Here is an 18926-nt window from a genome sequence, read left to right as displayed (position 1 = left end):
AATCACTTATGATCTTTGTTAATTCACCATGTCAATCACACGTTTGTCTGACTTTCCAGAGTTTCTCATCAAAAATCACAAGAAACGTTTATTGGGTTCACAAAGGAATGGAAAGTCATTGTCATTATCAGCAAATTAAATATGGTTAGTATTTAGATAGTTACCTTGATGCAAGCTGTTAGGTAATAACAACAGCATTTCAATTTCTCTTTCCAAATCGGTGCCAAATTTCAAACTTTGTTAGTAGTACGAAATGAATTGTTTGGACCTGCACCCTCCACTGTAATAGTTTAACCTACCCTAATACAGAAGAACTATCCTGGCACTGAAGAAAAAAATCAAACTCTCCCTTCTCTGACCCTGTGGAAAACAAGCTAGGCTGCCTTGACAACCTGTGTTCACTACAGCCTTCCACACTGCAGTCTTGTAGCGCCTTTGGATTCAGGACAGCAGCAGTGCCCGAAGCAGACAAGATACAAACTTCCTCACTGTGAAAAGAAGAGTAAATAACATAAATTATTCCAACGTTCCACCATCACGCACCAAAAAGCACCGATTCAGAAAAATGCATCCTTATTTATAGAACATATAAATTTAGAAATTTATGGAACATATAAATTGGAGTCCTGTAGCTCAGCGGTTAGAGCACTCGCCTCGCAAGCTAGAGGACCTGGGCTCCGCAAGTGGATTCACTGTGTGTATTGTGGGTGAAACACAGCAGCCAGTCTGTCACGGCAATGTCCCAATAACAGCCATGAAGTGAGTATCCAATTTTATTTGGGGGATTGCTGGCCAGGACACAGGGAGGAAGTCCCTTCTCTTTTTGATGTTATGGGATCTTTAACTTCCACCTGAACAGGCAGACTGGACCTCGGTTTAACGTCTCATCTGAAACACGGCACCTCCGACAACGTAATACCCCCCAGCCCTGCATTGCAGCGTCAGCTTAGACTGTATGATTCCAAGTCCCGATGTGGGGCTTGAACCCACAACCTTCTGACTCAGAGGCGAGAGCGCTACCACTGCCCCAAGCTGACGCACATATTGTAGGAAGAATTAGGGGAAGATAATAATAATCTTTGCATTTGATATAGCACCTCATCACGTCATCAAGATGTCTCAAAGCACTTCACAGAATGTACTGTAAAATGGTTTTGACTGTGTATATTGTGGGTGAAATGCGGCAGCCAATTGTGCACAGCAATGTCCCTCAAACAGCCATGATGTTTGATTAAAGATGAACGAATGGATAAAATATCACTGTTACACGTGAAAATGTCACATACAAAGAACCTAAACTCACCAGATGCTAGTTGATTCACTGTAGCCAATCACTGCGTGGCATCCAAGAGCTTTGGCATGGGACTTGATTTCCTGTCGGATTTCTGCCCACCAAGCATCCCGGGTTTCTGGTTCATCTGAGCAGAGGAAACACACAGAAAAGACATCCAAAGGTAAGTACCGCTTCACACTGTTAATACTCAGTGAAAACTCCAGAGTTTAACTTCATAGAGAATATTCCCCTTCCCCCCTCCGCTAAATCAGTCTGATGTGCGCTTCTCAAACTCTTAACAGAATGAGACACTAAAAAACACTGGCAATCTGGTACGGTTGATCCCCAAGTTTAAATTAAATGTTGGTATTAAACATATAATTTATACCAGCCACTAGGAAAACACCATCTGCCAGGTTGGTGATTGGTGAACCCCATGGACCTTGGTCTTCTCTGGCCCAGCAAATTCTTACCATGTCGATACCCAACATCACCCTGGTTGGTTTTAAGAGCATTGTATTTGCTTAGAAGTTTTGTTAGTGCCCACATTTCTAATTATGGTCAACCAGACACGGAACGAACTGAGAGAAAACGTACGAGCCAAGAGACGAACAAAGCTCTCGAGTAGTTAATGGGAGGAATGCAACGGCGAGCGGAGGTTTCAACTAATGTTAGCTGAAAGTATTTTTGCCGCGCACAGTGTTCAGTCAGCAGAATGATTTCAAGCAGCAAAATGACTTGGCTTGGTGAGATGGAACTCAGCAAAGGCACAACAATTATTTCTTGTAGCCGCAAGGCATGCAAGAACTACCAGAAACAATCCCTTTTTTAAAAAAAAAAGAAAAAATGGAATACAAATAATAGTATTACATGGATAAAAAGATTAAAATTTGAAAATTCGATCTATCCCTCCAACCAATATCAATGAGGGTCAACAAATTATATGGAGAACTGTTGTTTAAGGGATTGATGGAATCACTCAATCAGCCCTTAAGCTAATACTAAAGTTCAACAACACTTTTTCTTCAAGATTGATCAATGTACAACACGTTTACATAACACTTTTAAAATGTGCAGGTACACATTCAAATGGCAAAGATTTTAAAAAAATGCATTTGAAACACCTTTTTGCGCTTTGAATTACTTACTGTAGTGGTACCACATATACCACAGCAAATTCAGCAGCTAAATCTCAGAAACAGCAGCGAGATGTAAATCAATACTTTTTTTCTGATGAATATCATTAAGGGAGAAATAAATACTGGCGAGGGATAGGGAGATTGCCCTACTTTTTGGAATAGTACCAGGTCTTGTTAACGTCCCCTTCAACCTGCAAACGGAACCTCGGTTTAACACCTTCAGCCACACAATCGCACCTCCTAAAAATGTAGATGTTGAGCACAAGTCTGGGGATGGAGCTCAATCCTACATCACTGATGCAGAGCAAAGAGTGTGACCAACTTTACCAAAATAATGCATACCTTTAACTCTTTCTACTTTTCTAATGCATTAAACCTAAATATTCAACAATGCACAAAAATCTGCCTTAATGTACATCTCTGACGTTTACATTGCTTAAACCCAATAATAATAATAATCCTTGCATTTGATAAAGCGCTTTTCACGTCGGGAGGACGTCCCAAAGCGCTTCACAGAACACACTGTAAAGTGAATTGACTGTATATTTGTGGGCGAACGCGGCAGCCAATTGCGCACAGCAATGTCCCACAAACAGTCGTGGGTTGAAAATGACCAATTTATTATTGTTTTTGTTTTTTGGAGGGATTATTATTAGGAGCCTTACAATACCTTACACGCTAGCCAAATGTGGCGAATTGGAAATCCAGTTGTACTGAAATTAATTTAATAATAATGATGATAATTAGTGAGTAATAGGCACTGACTTTGGGCATGTGGTGTCAATACTCATGTTCGCACACCAAAGCCATGCTTACTTTGACCTGTTTGTGCATTTGTTGGTAAAATGGTAAGATAAAAAGCAGCAAGTGTGAGTGTTTTTTGATTATTGTGTGTGCTTTACTTGCTTGTTTACTGCTTATTGGTTATCTGCTAAAATGATGTGTATAACACGGGTGAAAAGGCCATGGGCACACCGGCAAGATTGGACGAGAGGGGAGCTGTCATTCCTGGTTAGCGTGACCAAACAAAATAACTGCTCCAGGCCAGTGGAAGAAAGCAAGCCCAGTCAATAACAGCAGCTTCAACAGGGCAGGTCATGGCAAAGGGTAAACAGCACCCAACCATGTTCTGGATTGGCGAGCAGGGGAGCGTATCACAAACGAAATATAAAGAAGACTACAAAGATTCCCATTGCATGGTGCTAGATGTTTGTTAAGCAATGTTTGTTAAATAAATATACACGTTAACATACATGTGAAGTACATTTCCCAGTATTGTGTGAGTGTATGTAAGGCGGTTTCTACTAAAATTAGTGCACGTAGCTAAAAATAGTGTTGCAGTAACCATTTCGCTCGTCAGTGATTTCTATTGAACACTGGTTTAAATCATGGAATCTCTGCAATACATTACTTCTGATGTAAATAAATGTCGATTCAAAATTGCTTCAGATCAACTATTACATCTTTGCTCAACATATACAAGATAGGTTCGAAAATAAGGCTAAAGGTTGTTTACCTATTTTCACTAATAAGCACCTGCGTTTTTGATGAAAGTCGATCTGTAAAAAAATGAGGGTGAGTGACTGGTGCATGTTAGTTCCTGGGAATGTGTCAAGCAAACAATCACAAATGATCCGTTTCACTGACATTATAGTAAAATAATGCACAATCCCTTTTTTTCAAAAAAAAACATGGCAATTCACTAATTTATGCGGAGGACATTGAAAATAATTCAGTAACTGGGCACCCTCTGGTGGGAAAACTAGAAACTGCAATACGCATTTTATTTATCCCTTGTTTGATGGTAAAATATCATTTTGACATTGAATATTATTATGTATTACTATAGATCACCAATTCTGTTCTCATACCCTATGGACCTATGGATATGTAAATCATAAATCATTCCCACACTCATATTTTACCTGTACATCCAGGATTTATAAATAAAAAAAATGCAACATAGATATATATATTGTAGACTTACTCTAAAACCTGCAATGTTTTTCAAACAGGCACAAGGTTAATAAAAAGAACACAGTATATCCGAAATTTTTTAATTCTTTGTGAGCCGGTGCAGGCTCGATGGGCCGAATGGCCTCCTTCTGCTCTGTAGATTTCTATGTATCATGCACTTCACATGGACACAGGAGTAGGCCATTCAGCCCCTCTAGCCTGTTCTGCAATTCTATTAGATCATGGCTGATCTGTACCTCAACTACTGAACCTGAATATATGAACAGGAATCATGCAAAGAATCGCATTTAAAACCATAAATACAGATTCTGTCATCAACAGGATCCACAAGTAGCTCTGCATTTGAACCTTGAATAACGTCATACTTAGTCACATTGTCTTGACGTGATCCATTGTTTGGGTCTCGGCCGTGTACAAGTGGATGCCTGTGAAGTGCATTCACAGACGAAGGCCTATCAATACAGTGGGGTGTGTGTGTGTGTGTGAGAGAGAAAGGGTGGGGAGGGGGTGTGACAGAAGACCACCTGACCCTCACGACAGCAAGCGATAGCAATGTACAAAGGAGAAACATGTGCTTCTTTTTCCAGCTTTTCCTCTTATGGATGATGACCCATTCATTGATATAAGGAGGATCAATAAGGGATGAAAATTGTTCTTAGGTGGGTATTTATTGAGGAAAAATATTCAGTTGGATCTTCAGCATATGTTGGCAAAGTTACTTAGAGCTTTCCATGCAAGCTTACCAACCTTGAAACATAGAACCAAATCCTTCATCTTTGTAACTGACAATTTATGATCAGCACGTCAGTCTTTTTCTTGAGTGATCAGTAGAAAAATGTCCCTCTATCTTCAAGTTAAGAGATTTATAGAATCATAGAATCCTACAGCACAGGAGGAGGCCATTCAGCCCATCGTGCCTATGCCGGCTCTTTGAAAGAGCTACCAACTAGTCCCGCACCCCCGCTCTGACTCGGGTATTTATAATAGTGATTTTTTAAAACAAATGTGCTCCGTGCAGGAAACATGGACAGTATTTATTGATCTACAGAAATGTTTAAAAAGGGCTGCTATTTTAAGGCAGAGTATTTTACTTGCACCTTTAATTCCAAGAAGCCAATAGTTTTGTCTGTTTGCCTAACGCGGGGTGTGGTGTGGATCAGCAATTGTATAATCTGAATCACTGTGATATCAACAAAACAGCGCGTAAAGTATTCAACGAAAAATAGTCCATCACATCTATGAAGAACGAATATTTTGGGAGGGAGGGGGGGGGGGGTCAGCCGGGTGTCTGACACACACGGAAACCCATTACAGTTGCTTAAGAGTTTCCAAACCAAGCTGAGATTTCCATGCAGCCCACCTACACGTGGAAATCCCAAGGATTTAGAAATATGTAAACAAGAACTACTTGAAACCGTCTGCCCTTGTAGAACTGTTTGCTGTTTAGCTTACGATCACACGAGTTGCTCCAAACACAGCGAAGGTAAAGATTTCAGTCCTCTGAGAATGGAGTACCTAGTCAAAGAACATTTTTTCACCAGACTTTTTTTTTCCCATTCTGCAAGAAAATAGTGCTAATAGTAAAGACAGAAAGTGGAGACTATGTGAGAAGAAGTATTCTGCTGTTATGTAAATTCTTTCAGTCATCGGACGAGTAACAATTGTAATAATAAACTATCAAACACAACTCGATCACATAGAAGATATTCAAATGCAATGGAAACAAAACATGTTCTTTTCCACAAAAAATATGAGCACCTCTGGGGGGGAAAAAAAGAAACTAAAGCCTTTTATGGTTGAGCCACAAGTCCTTAAGCGGGCATGCCATTACAAACTCACATTACTTAACTAAGCTTGAAACTGCAGAGCTAATAAAAAAATTGGGATGCATGATGCCAAGCACCAAGCCGAGTTCAACAGTGCACAGTGTTTGAAAGACTTGCTGCTGAAGCGAAAACGTAAACGTAACAGCAACGTAACAGAAAGTCCTTTGGTGAGAAGCCATCGGGAAATACTAGGCTTGTTGAAGCATGCTTCACGGGACGTGACAGAACAGACAGAAAACCATGGCAGCTCACTGAAATGGTTAAAGTAATGATCTTAGCACCTTTGTAAAAGCATGGCTGGTGGAACGAGGAATATTTTTTAAAGGAATGTTTTCTTAAAACTCGCCCAAACATGAGAGAATTAGTTTTCTATTTTTTATTGTTCTTAAGAAATCATATGATCTACAAGGTAAGAATGCTAATGAGCTAAAATAATATTTTAAGCCAAGGTGTTCTGTATTAAAACTGACAACCACCACCAATAATACATTTCTTGTAAACCTAACTGAAAGTTGGTCACTCCAATTATAAGCTAATTTCAGGCCAAACAGCATGATTTAGAGCGATAGTAAAGGTAGGAGAAAGCACATTCTGCCAAGCGGATAAAAACAATGCTTAAAAATGAATCAAAATAAAAAAGTTGATGATTCCGCCCTGTGGCAATGGGTCCGTCTTAATATTCAACCTTTACAACAACAATGAAGATGAACATGAGCTAACTGGGTGATTTATTGTCAATGTTTAAAAATACAACAAACAGATCCTTTAATCCCGCTTTACTACCGAGATTAAAAACCCTTAGGTAAATCGTAAAACCATGTTGCCATATTGTAGCTTGCTTCCTGTATACTGGATCAAGCTGACAATGTTTTGTGTGATATATGGAGCAAGCTGGATGGGCTGAATGGCCTTTTCTCATGCCTATGCTCTCGTTCTTACCTAACTTCAGATTATATTAGTACAGTTCACTTAAGGTCAGTATTACAAACCACTAAAAATATACTTTACTGAAACAAATTTGTAATACAATTATCTGACCTGGCACATTGCTGAATCCCCTAATCTAACAGTCTCTGCTATGTCACTGTGTTGCCCTGAAACCATCAATCTGTGAAATAGCTGAATTAAAGCCGGGATATCACGTAAAATGACAAAATGCAAGAATATTTTCAATATTTTGAATTGAACTGGATTTCAATCATGGAGTGACCATTTGTCAGAATGTTTATGAAGTATGAGATTAGTTTGGGCTTTAGTATGCCATAAACCTAAAGGTTGTACTTCATACATTAAAGCTGAACAAAGCAGCAACCAAATAATGGAATCTAATATCTGTGTGGCAAATACATTTTGCATGTATAACTATAGTGTAATAGAAGTAACTTCAATGTATGTAAATACCTTTCCAATAGCACTTAAATCTGGGATATAAATGTGTATTTCTTTTCTAAGAATGATTCTGGTCTATCTATAGAACTACAGAACATTTGGTTTGGGTTTCATTACTTTAACAAATGTTCAGTTTTTTTTTAAAAAAAAGCAATGCAAATGATCTACGTTAACGTATCATGATGTTAGGGTAATAAAACCATTGGAATTGACTTCACTGAGCTGCCATAATTCCAGTCAGTAGGTGTAATGTTGAAGAAGTTATAAAATACCTGCATTGAAACTATTCCAGTCTAGCAGTTTGTATGATCTTGTGTTACCCATAATTCCGACAAAGGCTGAGTTCAAAACAGCAAGTTAGTAGATCAGTTATAAAGCAGATCAGAGAACACAATACACACACAAGGACAACACTACTCCACAGGAACTAGAAAAACATAGACAACAGCATTAATACAGGTTCATTCAACCAGAAAAGGCAAAGAGAGTAAGAGCCATGCTATAGCAATCTTGTACCAGAACAGATTTAATTATAAGACTTTATGTAAGCATATATAGATAGATAGGTTGACTACTTGCATTTATCGCCAGTTATCTAATGGGAGTGCACATCAGTTCTATGCTCTCTCATATTTAGGGAGCGATTCTCAAAAACGCGATCAATATTTTAGCAGCCATGTAACTTTCTACCCAAGAACAAAAAAAAAAAACATTGTTTTTATTTTAAAACAAAGAATCTTCAAAGATGCAATTCTTAAAGGTAACTTCTGTGTCACAGGTTAACAGTGAAAGAGGAAGTTTGGAGAGTAAACCATCAACATTTATAAATAGCAGAGTTGAAACTGATGTAACGGTACTAGTTTTATTGTCAACGAGAGCAGCAGATTTGTCCAACCGGTGTGACGTTATTAAAAATATTTTGAATAAAAAAAATGTAGCTTTTATTCCACCCAGTGAAAGCTTATATAAATATTTATCCGAAATATAAATCAACGCTCATGAAAAGTTTTCTACATAAGAAAGAATTTGATGGAAAAGGTTGTGGAAAGCATTACAAATGCAGTCAAATCTTATCAAAAGTACATACAGTATAGTAATGTAATTCAGACCATTACAAAATATATGACTATGAATTTGTAATGGGGGCGGGGGGGGGGCGGGGCTAACAGAAGTGTTTCAAATTCTAGAAGTATTGAATAAAGTGAATATAAATTGGATGTTTCCACTGGCTGGGGAGTCTGTGACAAGGGGACAAATATAAGATAGTAACTAGGGGATTTAAAAGAAAATTTAAGAGGAATTACTTCAAAGGGAGGACAGTGAAATTGTGGAGGGAATTTGAATCAGATAGCGTAGATGAATTCAAGAGAAACTAGACCTTTATATGAGGGATAGGGGAATGTAAGCGTATGGGAGGGAGTAAGGAAGAGGTGAAGACTCGTGTGGAGTTTAAACACGACACAGATTGGTTGGGTCGAGTGGCCAGTTTCCGTGCTGTACGTCATAACTCTTTGCATTTTGTCTGAACCCAAATAAATGAAGAAATATTGAAAATATAACTTTAGGGACGGCTATAATATATACATTAACTCATCATGTGATATATTATATACATGTAAAAAAACATTTTAGGTTTAATCCAGATAATGAATTGAAAATACTTTTGACAGATCTCTCTAGCAACAAAGCAAAGATTTGTAATACATCGTAAGAAAATACCAAACACATCAGAAAAGATATTCTGTGGCCTTGGATAGCTTATTCATTGAAGATTCCTAGGTATGCTGCTTAGGAACCTTCCCAGTGTATACTGAGTTAGCTGATGTGGATCAACAAAACCAGTGCACTACAATTGGCCTCAGCAAGTTAGATTAAACAGGGGGATAAATCATCCTCGGCTCCATTCTTTATCACTATGCTTGTTTAGATGCCGGGTGAAAACAGGATCAGATTCACCAAGTTTCAACTAACAGTCCAATAGTAAGTACACTGACTGTCGAGGTTCACACAGAAGGTAATTTGCCTCGCTACCTTAGTGCACCCAGTGCATAAGGAATTGTCAACAGTAAAACAATTTTAAAAAAAACCCACAGGTAAGGAAGGGGAAACGGTCAAGGGAATCTGAGCAAGTCTAGATATTGATCAACAAAAACCTTTCCACAATTAATTTGCTCTTTCGAGTCAACCACTCCCAATACTTCGAGCTATGTTTCCCTGGACTTTTTTGGCACGGCACAAATTCAATATTTTCAATATTTCCCACAAATGGTAAATCCATGCAACGACATTGTGTTTAAAAATTGACCCCACTATTCAATGAGATAAAGTAACATAGAACTTTGATTGGCCTAAGGATTTTTAATTGATCGTACGGCTTGGTGTTAATGGATACAAATGTACAAGGTAATCACTCCCAGCTCAACAAGTATGGTAAGAAACGAAGATACGCTTACTAAACAGTGTGCCTAAGATAAGGTGACAACTTGTGCTGAAGATGTTAGTACACTGGAGTGAGACAAGTTTCTAAGCGTCTCTGTTTTGAGAGAAATCAATAGAATGGGGGGGAAAAAACAATCACCTGTGAAGATTTGTAAAAATACTGTTCAGTTATTCAGGTCTACAAACCGCTTCTTTGAAACACATCAAGAAAATCAGTGCACGGTACCAAAGCACTTTCAAACACCTGCGATTTTTGATTAGAAGACAATTTGAAAACTTAATTAAAATCTAGTCAAGCATTTTGAGTTACTGGAACAAGTTAAGGGTTTGGGTTGAATTGATAATCCCCAGAACATAAACCGTCCCTGCTGTGAGCAGAACAGCTAGATGATGAACAGTCTCATAGGTCTTGTATCTGTGAATTGTTTAATAGATTTTTAAACATTTTGATGGATGTGCAATAATGCACTATACTGTAAAATAGCTGTATCAGCTCCACATGATTCTGTCAATATTTAAGTACATCATTGCAAACTATCTGCAATCTTTATTTACTTCCCGTTTCTTGGTATAATTGATTGGCACTGTAAATCGATAACATTTTGCATTTCATTCCACAAACCTGAAAGACATTTGTTTTCTTTCAATCCTCTAACAAACTGGGACAGTTTTACCCATCCAACTTACCAGGGTTGTGGATTCGGTCAAGAAGCTTCACAGATCGTGCACTGACCACCCCACCAACATGGACCAGGAACCCGACTGGGAAAGTTGTAAGAGTAAAGAAGGGGAATTCCTAAGCAGAAAGAAAAACTTTGTGTTAATCAATGGCAATGCAGGACCATCTCTCTGAACAGTGCAAACTCAAACCTGATATCTTTAAGCACACCTTTCAGAGTGAAATCACAATACAACACCGACATTTCAAATTTAAATCAACACAACTCTAATCAGCTATGTTCTGAAAGACTTCATTCACATGTGATTTTTGCCAACCGCTTTTCAGTCATAAGCTCTGGGCCCAGTTTTTTAAGCAATATTTTGCTTGTAGGTACAAACCTTTGTAAGATTCACTCAGAATCTGTTCTTGAAAATTAAATGAAGTTACTAAGGAAATAAATTGAAGGGTAAACTGGCCAGGCTTCAAGGTTTAAACATAGATCGACAAACTTCTGTGGTTTTTGTTTGAATGTAGACTAGCCTAATAGAAAAAAAGCATGCATCTTTTTGTGTATGTGTGAAAAATGTTCATTCTATTGATGCTATTTTTACCAGTCAGTTTGAACAGTGTCAACACAACTCCAAACATGTGCCATAAATTGGCACAAAACTGCAGGACTCAAAGAGGTACAAGAATGACTCGAGGTGGAAAAGATCACTGTAGTGCATACAGAGCTCCCTGGAGGCTGGGATAAAGGAATATTGTTAGAACAGTGTAGCTTTATCCTACATCATTCTCACTCTATATCTGACCTGGTTGCAAAAAATATACTTTGAAAATCAATTGTACGATAAGCTTCAAACAGTAAGATTACCTGTGTTTTCATCTTTCGCCATTCTAGTTTTAGAAATCGGTCCAAAGTGTATATTTTGCAACACACTTGTCTATAGAAATGTATATATATATATTTATATACATATATACACACAATATAGATATTATATATCTAGGCACATCTCAAGACTCTTCTCTTCGATCACTTCTTCGACGACCCTCCCTGCCCTCCATCCTTCCTGATCCCAACCCACCACCCTGCCAGCTCGGGTCCAAAACCCCAACTGTCCAGTGTCTTTGGACGTCCTCCCTGACGTGAAAGGCGCTGTGTAAATGTAATTTTGTATTGTAAATCTTTGGCAGAAATGACTAATAGTTTTGTTTGTGAGCACACACTATAAGAAATGAAAAATATTTTCCAATGCTGAATTCAACTGTATACGCAATTGATTTCATTTGAAATTCAGCACATCATACTCAGAATACTAACATTAGTTCAATCAAAATGTTGGAGTTCAGGGAAAAGTTTCCGAGTTCGGTGGCACTCTAAACATAACTAAACATAATCCCTCTAAACTAAATAATATTCCCTCTAAACTAAATAATAATCCCTCCAAAACAAAAAACAATAATAAATTGGTCATTTTCAATCCACGACTGTTTGTGGGACGCTGCCGTGTGCAATTGGCTGCCGCATTCGCCCACAAATATACAGTCAATTCACTTTACAGTATATTCTGTGAAGCGCTTTGGGACGTCTAGAAGACGTGAAAAGCGCTATATCAAATGCAAGGATTATTATTATTATAAACATACCCACTTCCCATGGAAGATACGAAGAGAGCCTCCCTTATCCGTGCAGTTCAAAAAATACAAGAATTAAAAAAAAATCTTTTAGAATAGAAATGTTTACTCCAGTAACAAAAACAGAGAGAGCTGGGAAAACTCAGCAGGTCAGGCAGCATCTATGGAGAAAGGAAAGTGCACTCCATAGATGCTGCCTGACCTGCTGAGTTTTCTCAGTTCTCTCTGTTTTTGTTTCAGATTCCAGCATCTGCAGTATTTTGTGTTTTGTTCATGTTTACTCCAGTGTTCACCAACAAAAATCACAACAATAATAAAAATTCCAGCAATTCTGAAATTCCTGAAATTCTAGCAATGCAATGAACAATTATGTAACTTTTGTTCCAGTATAAAACATTTTTCAGCCTTTAAGACAATTGGAATTGATATAACTTGTTTTTAATGCTTACCCTCTGTTCAAATGCAGACTGTGTCTGCTGTCGATAGAGAGTTTTCAAAGGTACTCCATCCTTTCCACCACTCCCACTTCCCATACCTAAAAGATAACATTAAACCAGCACATCACACTTATTATTACAAATGGTTTATAAGGGTTAAAAATGTGAACTACAATTTGCTTTTAACATAGCCAACATAATTAGATTGATTATAGAAGAAATTACACCACCATTATCTTATGTTTCACTAAACTCTTTTATTCCTTCATTGCTGTAAATTCTGTGTGCTCACTAGGGAAATCCCACTTGTATATAAACTAACCTTGCCTCGTGTGCTTATAATGGTAAAATCTCATTTGCGGGAACACAATACTAAAGTGAGTACTTTTACTGACCAACAGAAATGTGCATTTTATACAGTAATCTGTTTTCTAGTCATGTTCCATGCATTCCTTATGTTAAATTCATTCTGTTTAAGGTAAACGCCAAGGCTTGTTTAACGGCATATCAAAAACTAGAACTGCTTTAAAAAATTACTATTTTTTAATTAATTTCAAATGTGTATTTTAATTGCTTTTAAACAGGCCAAACATTAAGCCATAAAATAATGAACAGAGGATGTTAAGCAATCATAGTACAGTAGACTAAAATCATGCCAAGCTTAACTTCTCTATTACGCATGCATTACATTGAACATCTATTGTTTCAGTTAGAGCCAGTCTACATTTGTTCAGTACTGACTGATTGGCTCATGGATACAACACTATGAAAACTTTTGCTTGTATAGAGATTATTATTTTTTTGGGGGGGTATTTTTATGGAACACTTTACCGAAGAAAGAATTAACGACAGGCTCACTTATTGTCTAAAGTTATATTAATTTCAAAATCACAAACCAACCTATATATGGCCAAACAATTGTGTGTATCCAAAATACAATATTGATCAGTAAAAGTCTTCAGAAATATATTCCTTCCTCTACCAAATGTACAACCGAGCAGATTCTTACGCTGCCTAAGGCTCTTTATAAGTGGTAGACTTCTGCATCTATACTTTTCTGCAGCCTTGTACACCATAAACAATAATTACAATTAAGCATGTTGTATAACTTGGTTTTTAATCCTAATCAATCATATAGAATTTTTTTTTTAAGCTGTGCCTTTGATAAGGAAACAGTTCAGACTTACCCTGAGTACTTCTGTATAGGCCTTTGGGTAACATAAGCTAATATTCTTTCAAGGAGTAAGCAGTACAGAACAGTAGTGTACACACTTCTAAAAGTCTCCAATTTGGGGGGGATTGAGAAAATCGGCTGATGCAAGGCTATACTGAGAAAGGTCAATACAGAGAGCGAACTTAAAATTGTGGAACTATCTCCTAAGCTATTAAAACGCATTTGTTTTTAAGTAGGGAAATATGAAATCATCAAAATATACATAAACACTGAGAAATAAAAAAAAACAATGAATTTCACAAGGCACCCATAACACTCAACACGACAAACATTTTATGAGTTGTGTAGTTATGTAAATAGAATGAAAGAAGCGATTCCTGATTATGGATAGAGCCATGATGCATTATATTGTACGACCAATGCTTTTTAAAAAAAACATTCTAAATCTGTAAAGCTATTGTATTGTCAACACATTTAGCTGTAATTTTCCATTATACTTATGTTACAGAACATTTCACTAGGATAATTTTTTATGAAAATTTTGAATTATGGATTGATAGTAACAGTTAAGAGCAGAGCAAAATGTATAAATGTGCATTAGTTTGATTTGTTTTTTGTTTTAAGAATAACTTCTCATTTGCAAATTATGTCAAATGTTTTCCATCTTTTTTGTACGCTCTTGCTTTTCCTCAATTATAAGCAGGTTGATATTTGTTTCAATGTAATGTAAGCAAAAGGCTTTAGGACTGAGCACAAAGGCTCGCTAAAAGCAGATGTATTGTTACATCAATCAATCCTACCGGAGACAGCTAGAAGCAACTCTTCATTGAAAGACACAGTTTTCCTCAGACAGACTGGACTCGCAAAGCCAGAGTGAGGAGGGGTAAGGCTGTGCAGTGCCCCCAAACGAAGGAGATGTGAACTTTTATGATGGGGGGACCCAGAAGAGAGAGGAGGGGAGCTGGGAAAGAGGAAAATCCTAGGCCGCTTTGGGGAAGATGCTGCTGGAGGAAAGTAGCAGAAAAAGATGCAAGTTGGAAATTCAGAAGATTAGGTACAGACGGTGGAGAAGAAAGTACTCTATGGAAAACCATCTGAAAGCAAAACAAACTCGATATACATTTGATCAAATGAAAACATATACACAAAAAAAGATAAGAAGCATGCAAAGGACCAATGAAGATTTTCAGAGGCTGATTGTCGTGAACTTAAATAACCTGAACATCACTAGAAGGAGAAAGTGCTTTTATTGTAAAGTACTTTCTCTCTTTCCCCACCCCCCTCCAACAATTTTGGGGTATTCCACAAATATGCTACAGCATTAGATTAATGTTTCAAATAAAATTTAAGTAGGCTTCCCCACATAGCCTAGAATATTTCAGGTCAAATGGTAAACGTGCTCTGTTAATATTAGCCATTCAATATGTTTACCAGCAGAATGTTAGACCCAACTGAGTGATTTTTTTCCCACAAATTGGATTTTGTTTTAGATTCCAACACAAACAATTCTCCCCATTGTAGTCATTTTACTCATGAACCAAATGGCATTCGAAACATTTAATTCCAATTAAAGTTCTAAGAACTCCTTGCCTATCTATGTGTTAATTCCTCTTTTTTTAAAAATCGCCAATTATAATCCGAAAATTTTAATAATTATAGTTTACAAATCCAGCCTAAAACTGCTTTAAAAAAATCAAATAATTTAGACCTTATTCTGGTCCAAGCATAAATAGTTAAAACATGAAATTCTTGGGAAAGTGGAATCTAATAAGGATAATTAATTAATGTGATTTATAAATTTTCTCTGGGTTTTAAAACAATAAATTTATTAAAATGTTATGGAGAAAAGGGTTCCAGTTGGAGAAAAGCTTTGTAAAAATGTAAGTATTTGAAACATCTGAATGTCCTCTATGCCACTGCATCATTTAATAATAACCCTCACATTTGATATAGCGCTTTGTCATTGAGACATCGTAAAGCGCTTCACAGAATATACTGTAAAGTGAATTGACTGTATATATTTTGTGGGCAAAACATGGCAGCCAATTGCACACAATAGTTTCCCACAAACAGTTGTGGATTGAGGGACCAAATTTTTTTTTGGGGGAGGGGGGTGGAGGGATTATTATTCTGTATTTCCCACTTCCATTGTGAAGATATTCTCAGTAAAATATCAAATTTTCGGGTTTAAAACAAAATTTGGGAACAAAACATTCAAATATTGTACATGAAAAGTTGCACATTCATTTGAATATTTCCATGGTCCCTTCAAGTTCAATCATGCAATTGATTATTTGATTAACTAAATGTAGGTAGAGAAGAGAGTGATGTTACAATCAGGTTCACAAAGGAAATGAGACATGAGGAGAAGCTAGAACTCTCTCTGATGGAGCAGAAAATGTTGCTATGTGGTATAATAGAGGTATTTAATATAATGAACAGGTTTGAAAGAAAGAATCCATCACAAAAAATACATTCCGCTGGAAGGGAATTTGAGGATAAAGTTATAAATTCAAGATTATGACTAGGGGAGAAAAGGGAGAGGTTCAGAAAAACATTCTCCCACAGGGTTGCAAGGTGGCTGTTACAGCAGTCAACTGGGACATTTAAAAGAAAATTAGAAATGGTGTGTAGAGGAAGAGTATTAGAGTAATGGAGGCCAACACATAGGTTAAAAGGCAATTGGTTAACCATTTGAGAGGAATAAAAGAAATGGTAGAAGAAAGAGCAGCAAATTGTAATGAAAATACAGTAAACCTCACATAAGTCGTATCAGTTGGGACCGTACATTTAATATGACAAAGTAGGAGTTATGTCAAACTTGAATAGAATATAAACTCTTGAACGGGACTTGGGCAGATAAACGATTTAGGCGATTATACGATTTATACAGATCAGACTTATGTGAGTTTTACTATAACTGTAAGGTCTAGAACCATCATTGACTTGATGGCCTTCTCCAATATTTGAGTTTCCATGATTCTATGTTCATCCAGCTAGTTTTTTTTTAAAAAAAGGTGCAAATCCACACAGCAATAAAAATTAATAAGTAATAATAAGTAATAAGTAAGAGGAAAGAACTAATAAAGTGTTCTAAAAGTTTTGGTTTTACTTACCCTCTTGCAATTTATGCAGAATATAAAAATGAAGCTATGTACTTCATACTGTATATTACTCAATACACAAAATATATTAGAAGAGGAAGATATTTAGAAGATGTAGCTTTGATTCACTTTCCCTGCTAGTTTCACTGTTACCAAAGCTTAAGAGCCCCAGCTCATGCTATTACTGTGCAATATCCTCCCATGATCTATTTACCACCAACTCCCAGATACTACATTATGTGAACTTGGCTCCTAAAAATTCAAATGCTATAAATAATAGTTGGCTGGGACCCACATCCAAACATTCAATTATATGTTGTATCAGTGCGATGTAGTAAAGCATACGTATTTAAAATAGACAGGATGAACACAGAACGGGACAGTTGAAGACATTCAGATGTCATGTTGACAAGACAACAGATTTTGTGGGCTTCTCGATAGAAATCAAACACACTGGTGAAAATGCAATTGGCATCTACCAGAGAGTACCTCTTCCTAAAAATCAAGCACAATAACAACTCAACTTTTCCACTTACACATGTCCACCTACCACAAAAATAATAATTTATTTCCACAGCATCTGAATTCAATCATTGTGCTTCAAAGACTAAAAGCAAAGAAAAAAGCATCTCTAGTCCGGTTTAGTCTTCAAACCCAATTTTGCCTTTTCTTCGTAGTTCAATGAAAGAAAGGAGCTTTGTGATCAAACGGTTTTGACGAGCAAAATGAGGTCCAACGAGTGCAAAAAAAACCCACAAATGTACAACAGAAAGGAAACTGGGTGGAGGTGCCTTACCAGTTTTAGGTGTCAAACTCAAATCGGTTTCGGAGGAGGAGGACTGCCGACTGTAGGACTTGGAAGGTGAAAAGGAATAGGTTTGATTTTTCAGTGGGGTAGAGGGTCCTGAAGAATGAGTGACAGGGTTGGGATCTTCACTGAAGGGAACCCTGCCAGAAGAAGCGGGAAACACATTCAGTTACCCTGTACTGCGGATCCGAGCGATGATGGAATGATCCAAATACAGGGGGAAGACAGCAGGTTCTTCCGTACGCAGGCTGAGGAGTGAGGCCGAAGGCAAAGAACTGCTGTCTTTACACTGAATAATTCTGGGAATATGGTTGCCAGATTTTGCACATTACACATAGGAAAGAGGTTATAAAAGATTTTTTGGAACACAAATCAAACCATGCACAGGAGACCTCAGTGAGATGTCAGTAAACAAAAGGATAACGATACGGAATTATGGCAATGACTTTAAAAAGCACACAATGCATTTTAATCGGGTAACCAAAAGAAAACTTGTGCAAAGGATGTAGAACTGAAACTCATGTTTCCTTATTCTGGGACACCGAAACAGTGCGTCACAGCTAAAAATGGGAACAAAAAGACTTGGTAAGTTAAATGCTGGTGTTCATGTTATCCAGGCCACTGCTAAACGATAAGCAGAACCTTGCTATTTCTTCTCTCTCAATCCTTTAAAGCATTATGTTCAAACCTGACTTCTGGGTCCTTTTATGTACTTCCTGCTGAGAAGGGGTTAGATAGATATTTATGGTACCTGCCTACTCTGCCTGCCTGGCTTTACTCTGCCCCCTTTCTCTGCTTGTGGCCTGCCTCTCCCTAGCTTCTCAGCCTGTGCAGTCTCATACCAGTGTAGATGAGTGTAGGAACAGACACTGAGAAGTTCTGAGTTAGTCTCGAGCCTGTAGCAGTATGAATTGGACTGTTGTGAGTCGAGCGGCATCCGTGGCTTGGCTGGTGCACCAAAGGAGACCTGACAGAGAGAAGCAGGAGCCAAGAAAAGAAAATACACACGGTAGAACTGTGGTTAAACGTTAATAAACATTAATGTGAGGGATCTAGAGTGT

General features: G+C 37.4%; 1 protein-coding gene across 1 annotated transcript in view; it reads right to left on the bottom strand.

Annotated features, from left to right (window-relative positions):
* The window catches only part of c2cd5 (C2 calcium dependent domain containing 5), a 45787-nt gene that overhangs the window by 13333 nt on the left and 13528 nt on the right, over positions 1-18926 (bottom strand). The window contains exons 8-13 of the mRNA XM_042335055.1: positions 17854-18005; positions 14754-14957; positions 12792-12877; positions 10731-10839; positions 1304-1418; positions 300-488 (exon numbers count right to left, since the gene is read on the bottom strand). Of these exons, the coding sequence (XP_042190989.1) occupies positions 300-488; positions 1304-1418; positions 10731-10839; positions 12792-12877; positions 14754-14957; positions 17854-18005 (855 nt within the window). The remainder of the gene's footprint in view (positions 1-299; positions 489-1303; positions 1419-10730; positions 10840-12791; positions 12878-14753; positions 14958-17853; positions 18006-18926) is intronic.

This window comes from Callorhinchus milii, unplaced genomic scaffold (genome assembly GCF_018977255.1).
Source record: "Callorhinchus milii isolate IMCB2004 unplaced genomic scaffold, IMCB_Cmil_1.0 Scaffold5, whole genome shotgun sequence".
Taxonomy (NCBI): Eukaryota; Metazoa; Chordata; class Chondrichthyes; order Chimaeriformes; family Callorhinchidae; genus Callorhinchus; species Callorhinchus milii.
The sequence above is the reverse complement of the archived record's forward strand: the minus strand, read 5'-3'. Positions and strand labels throughout refer to the sequence as shown.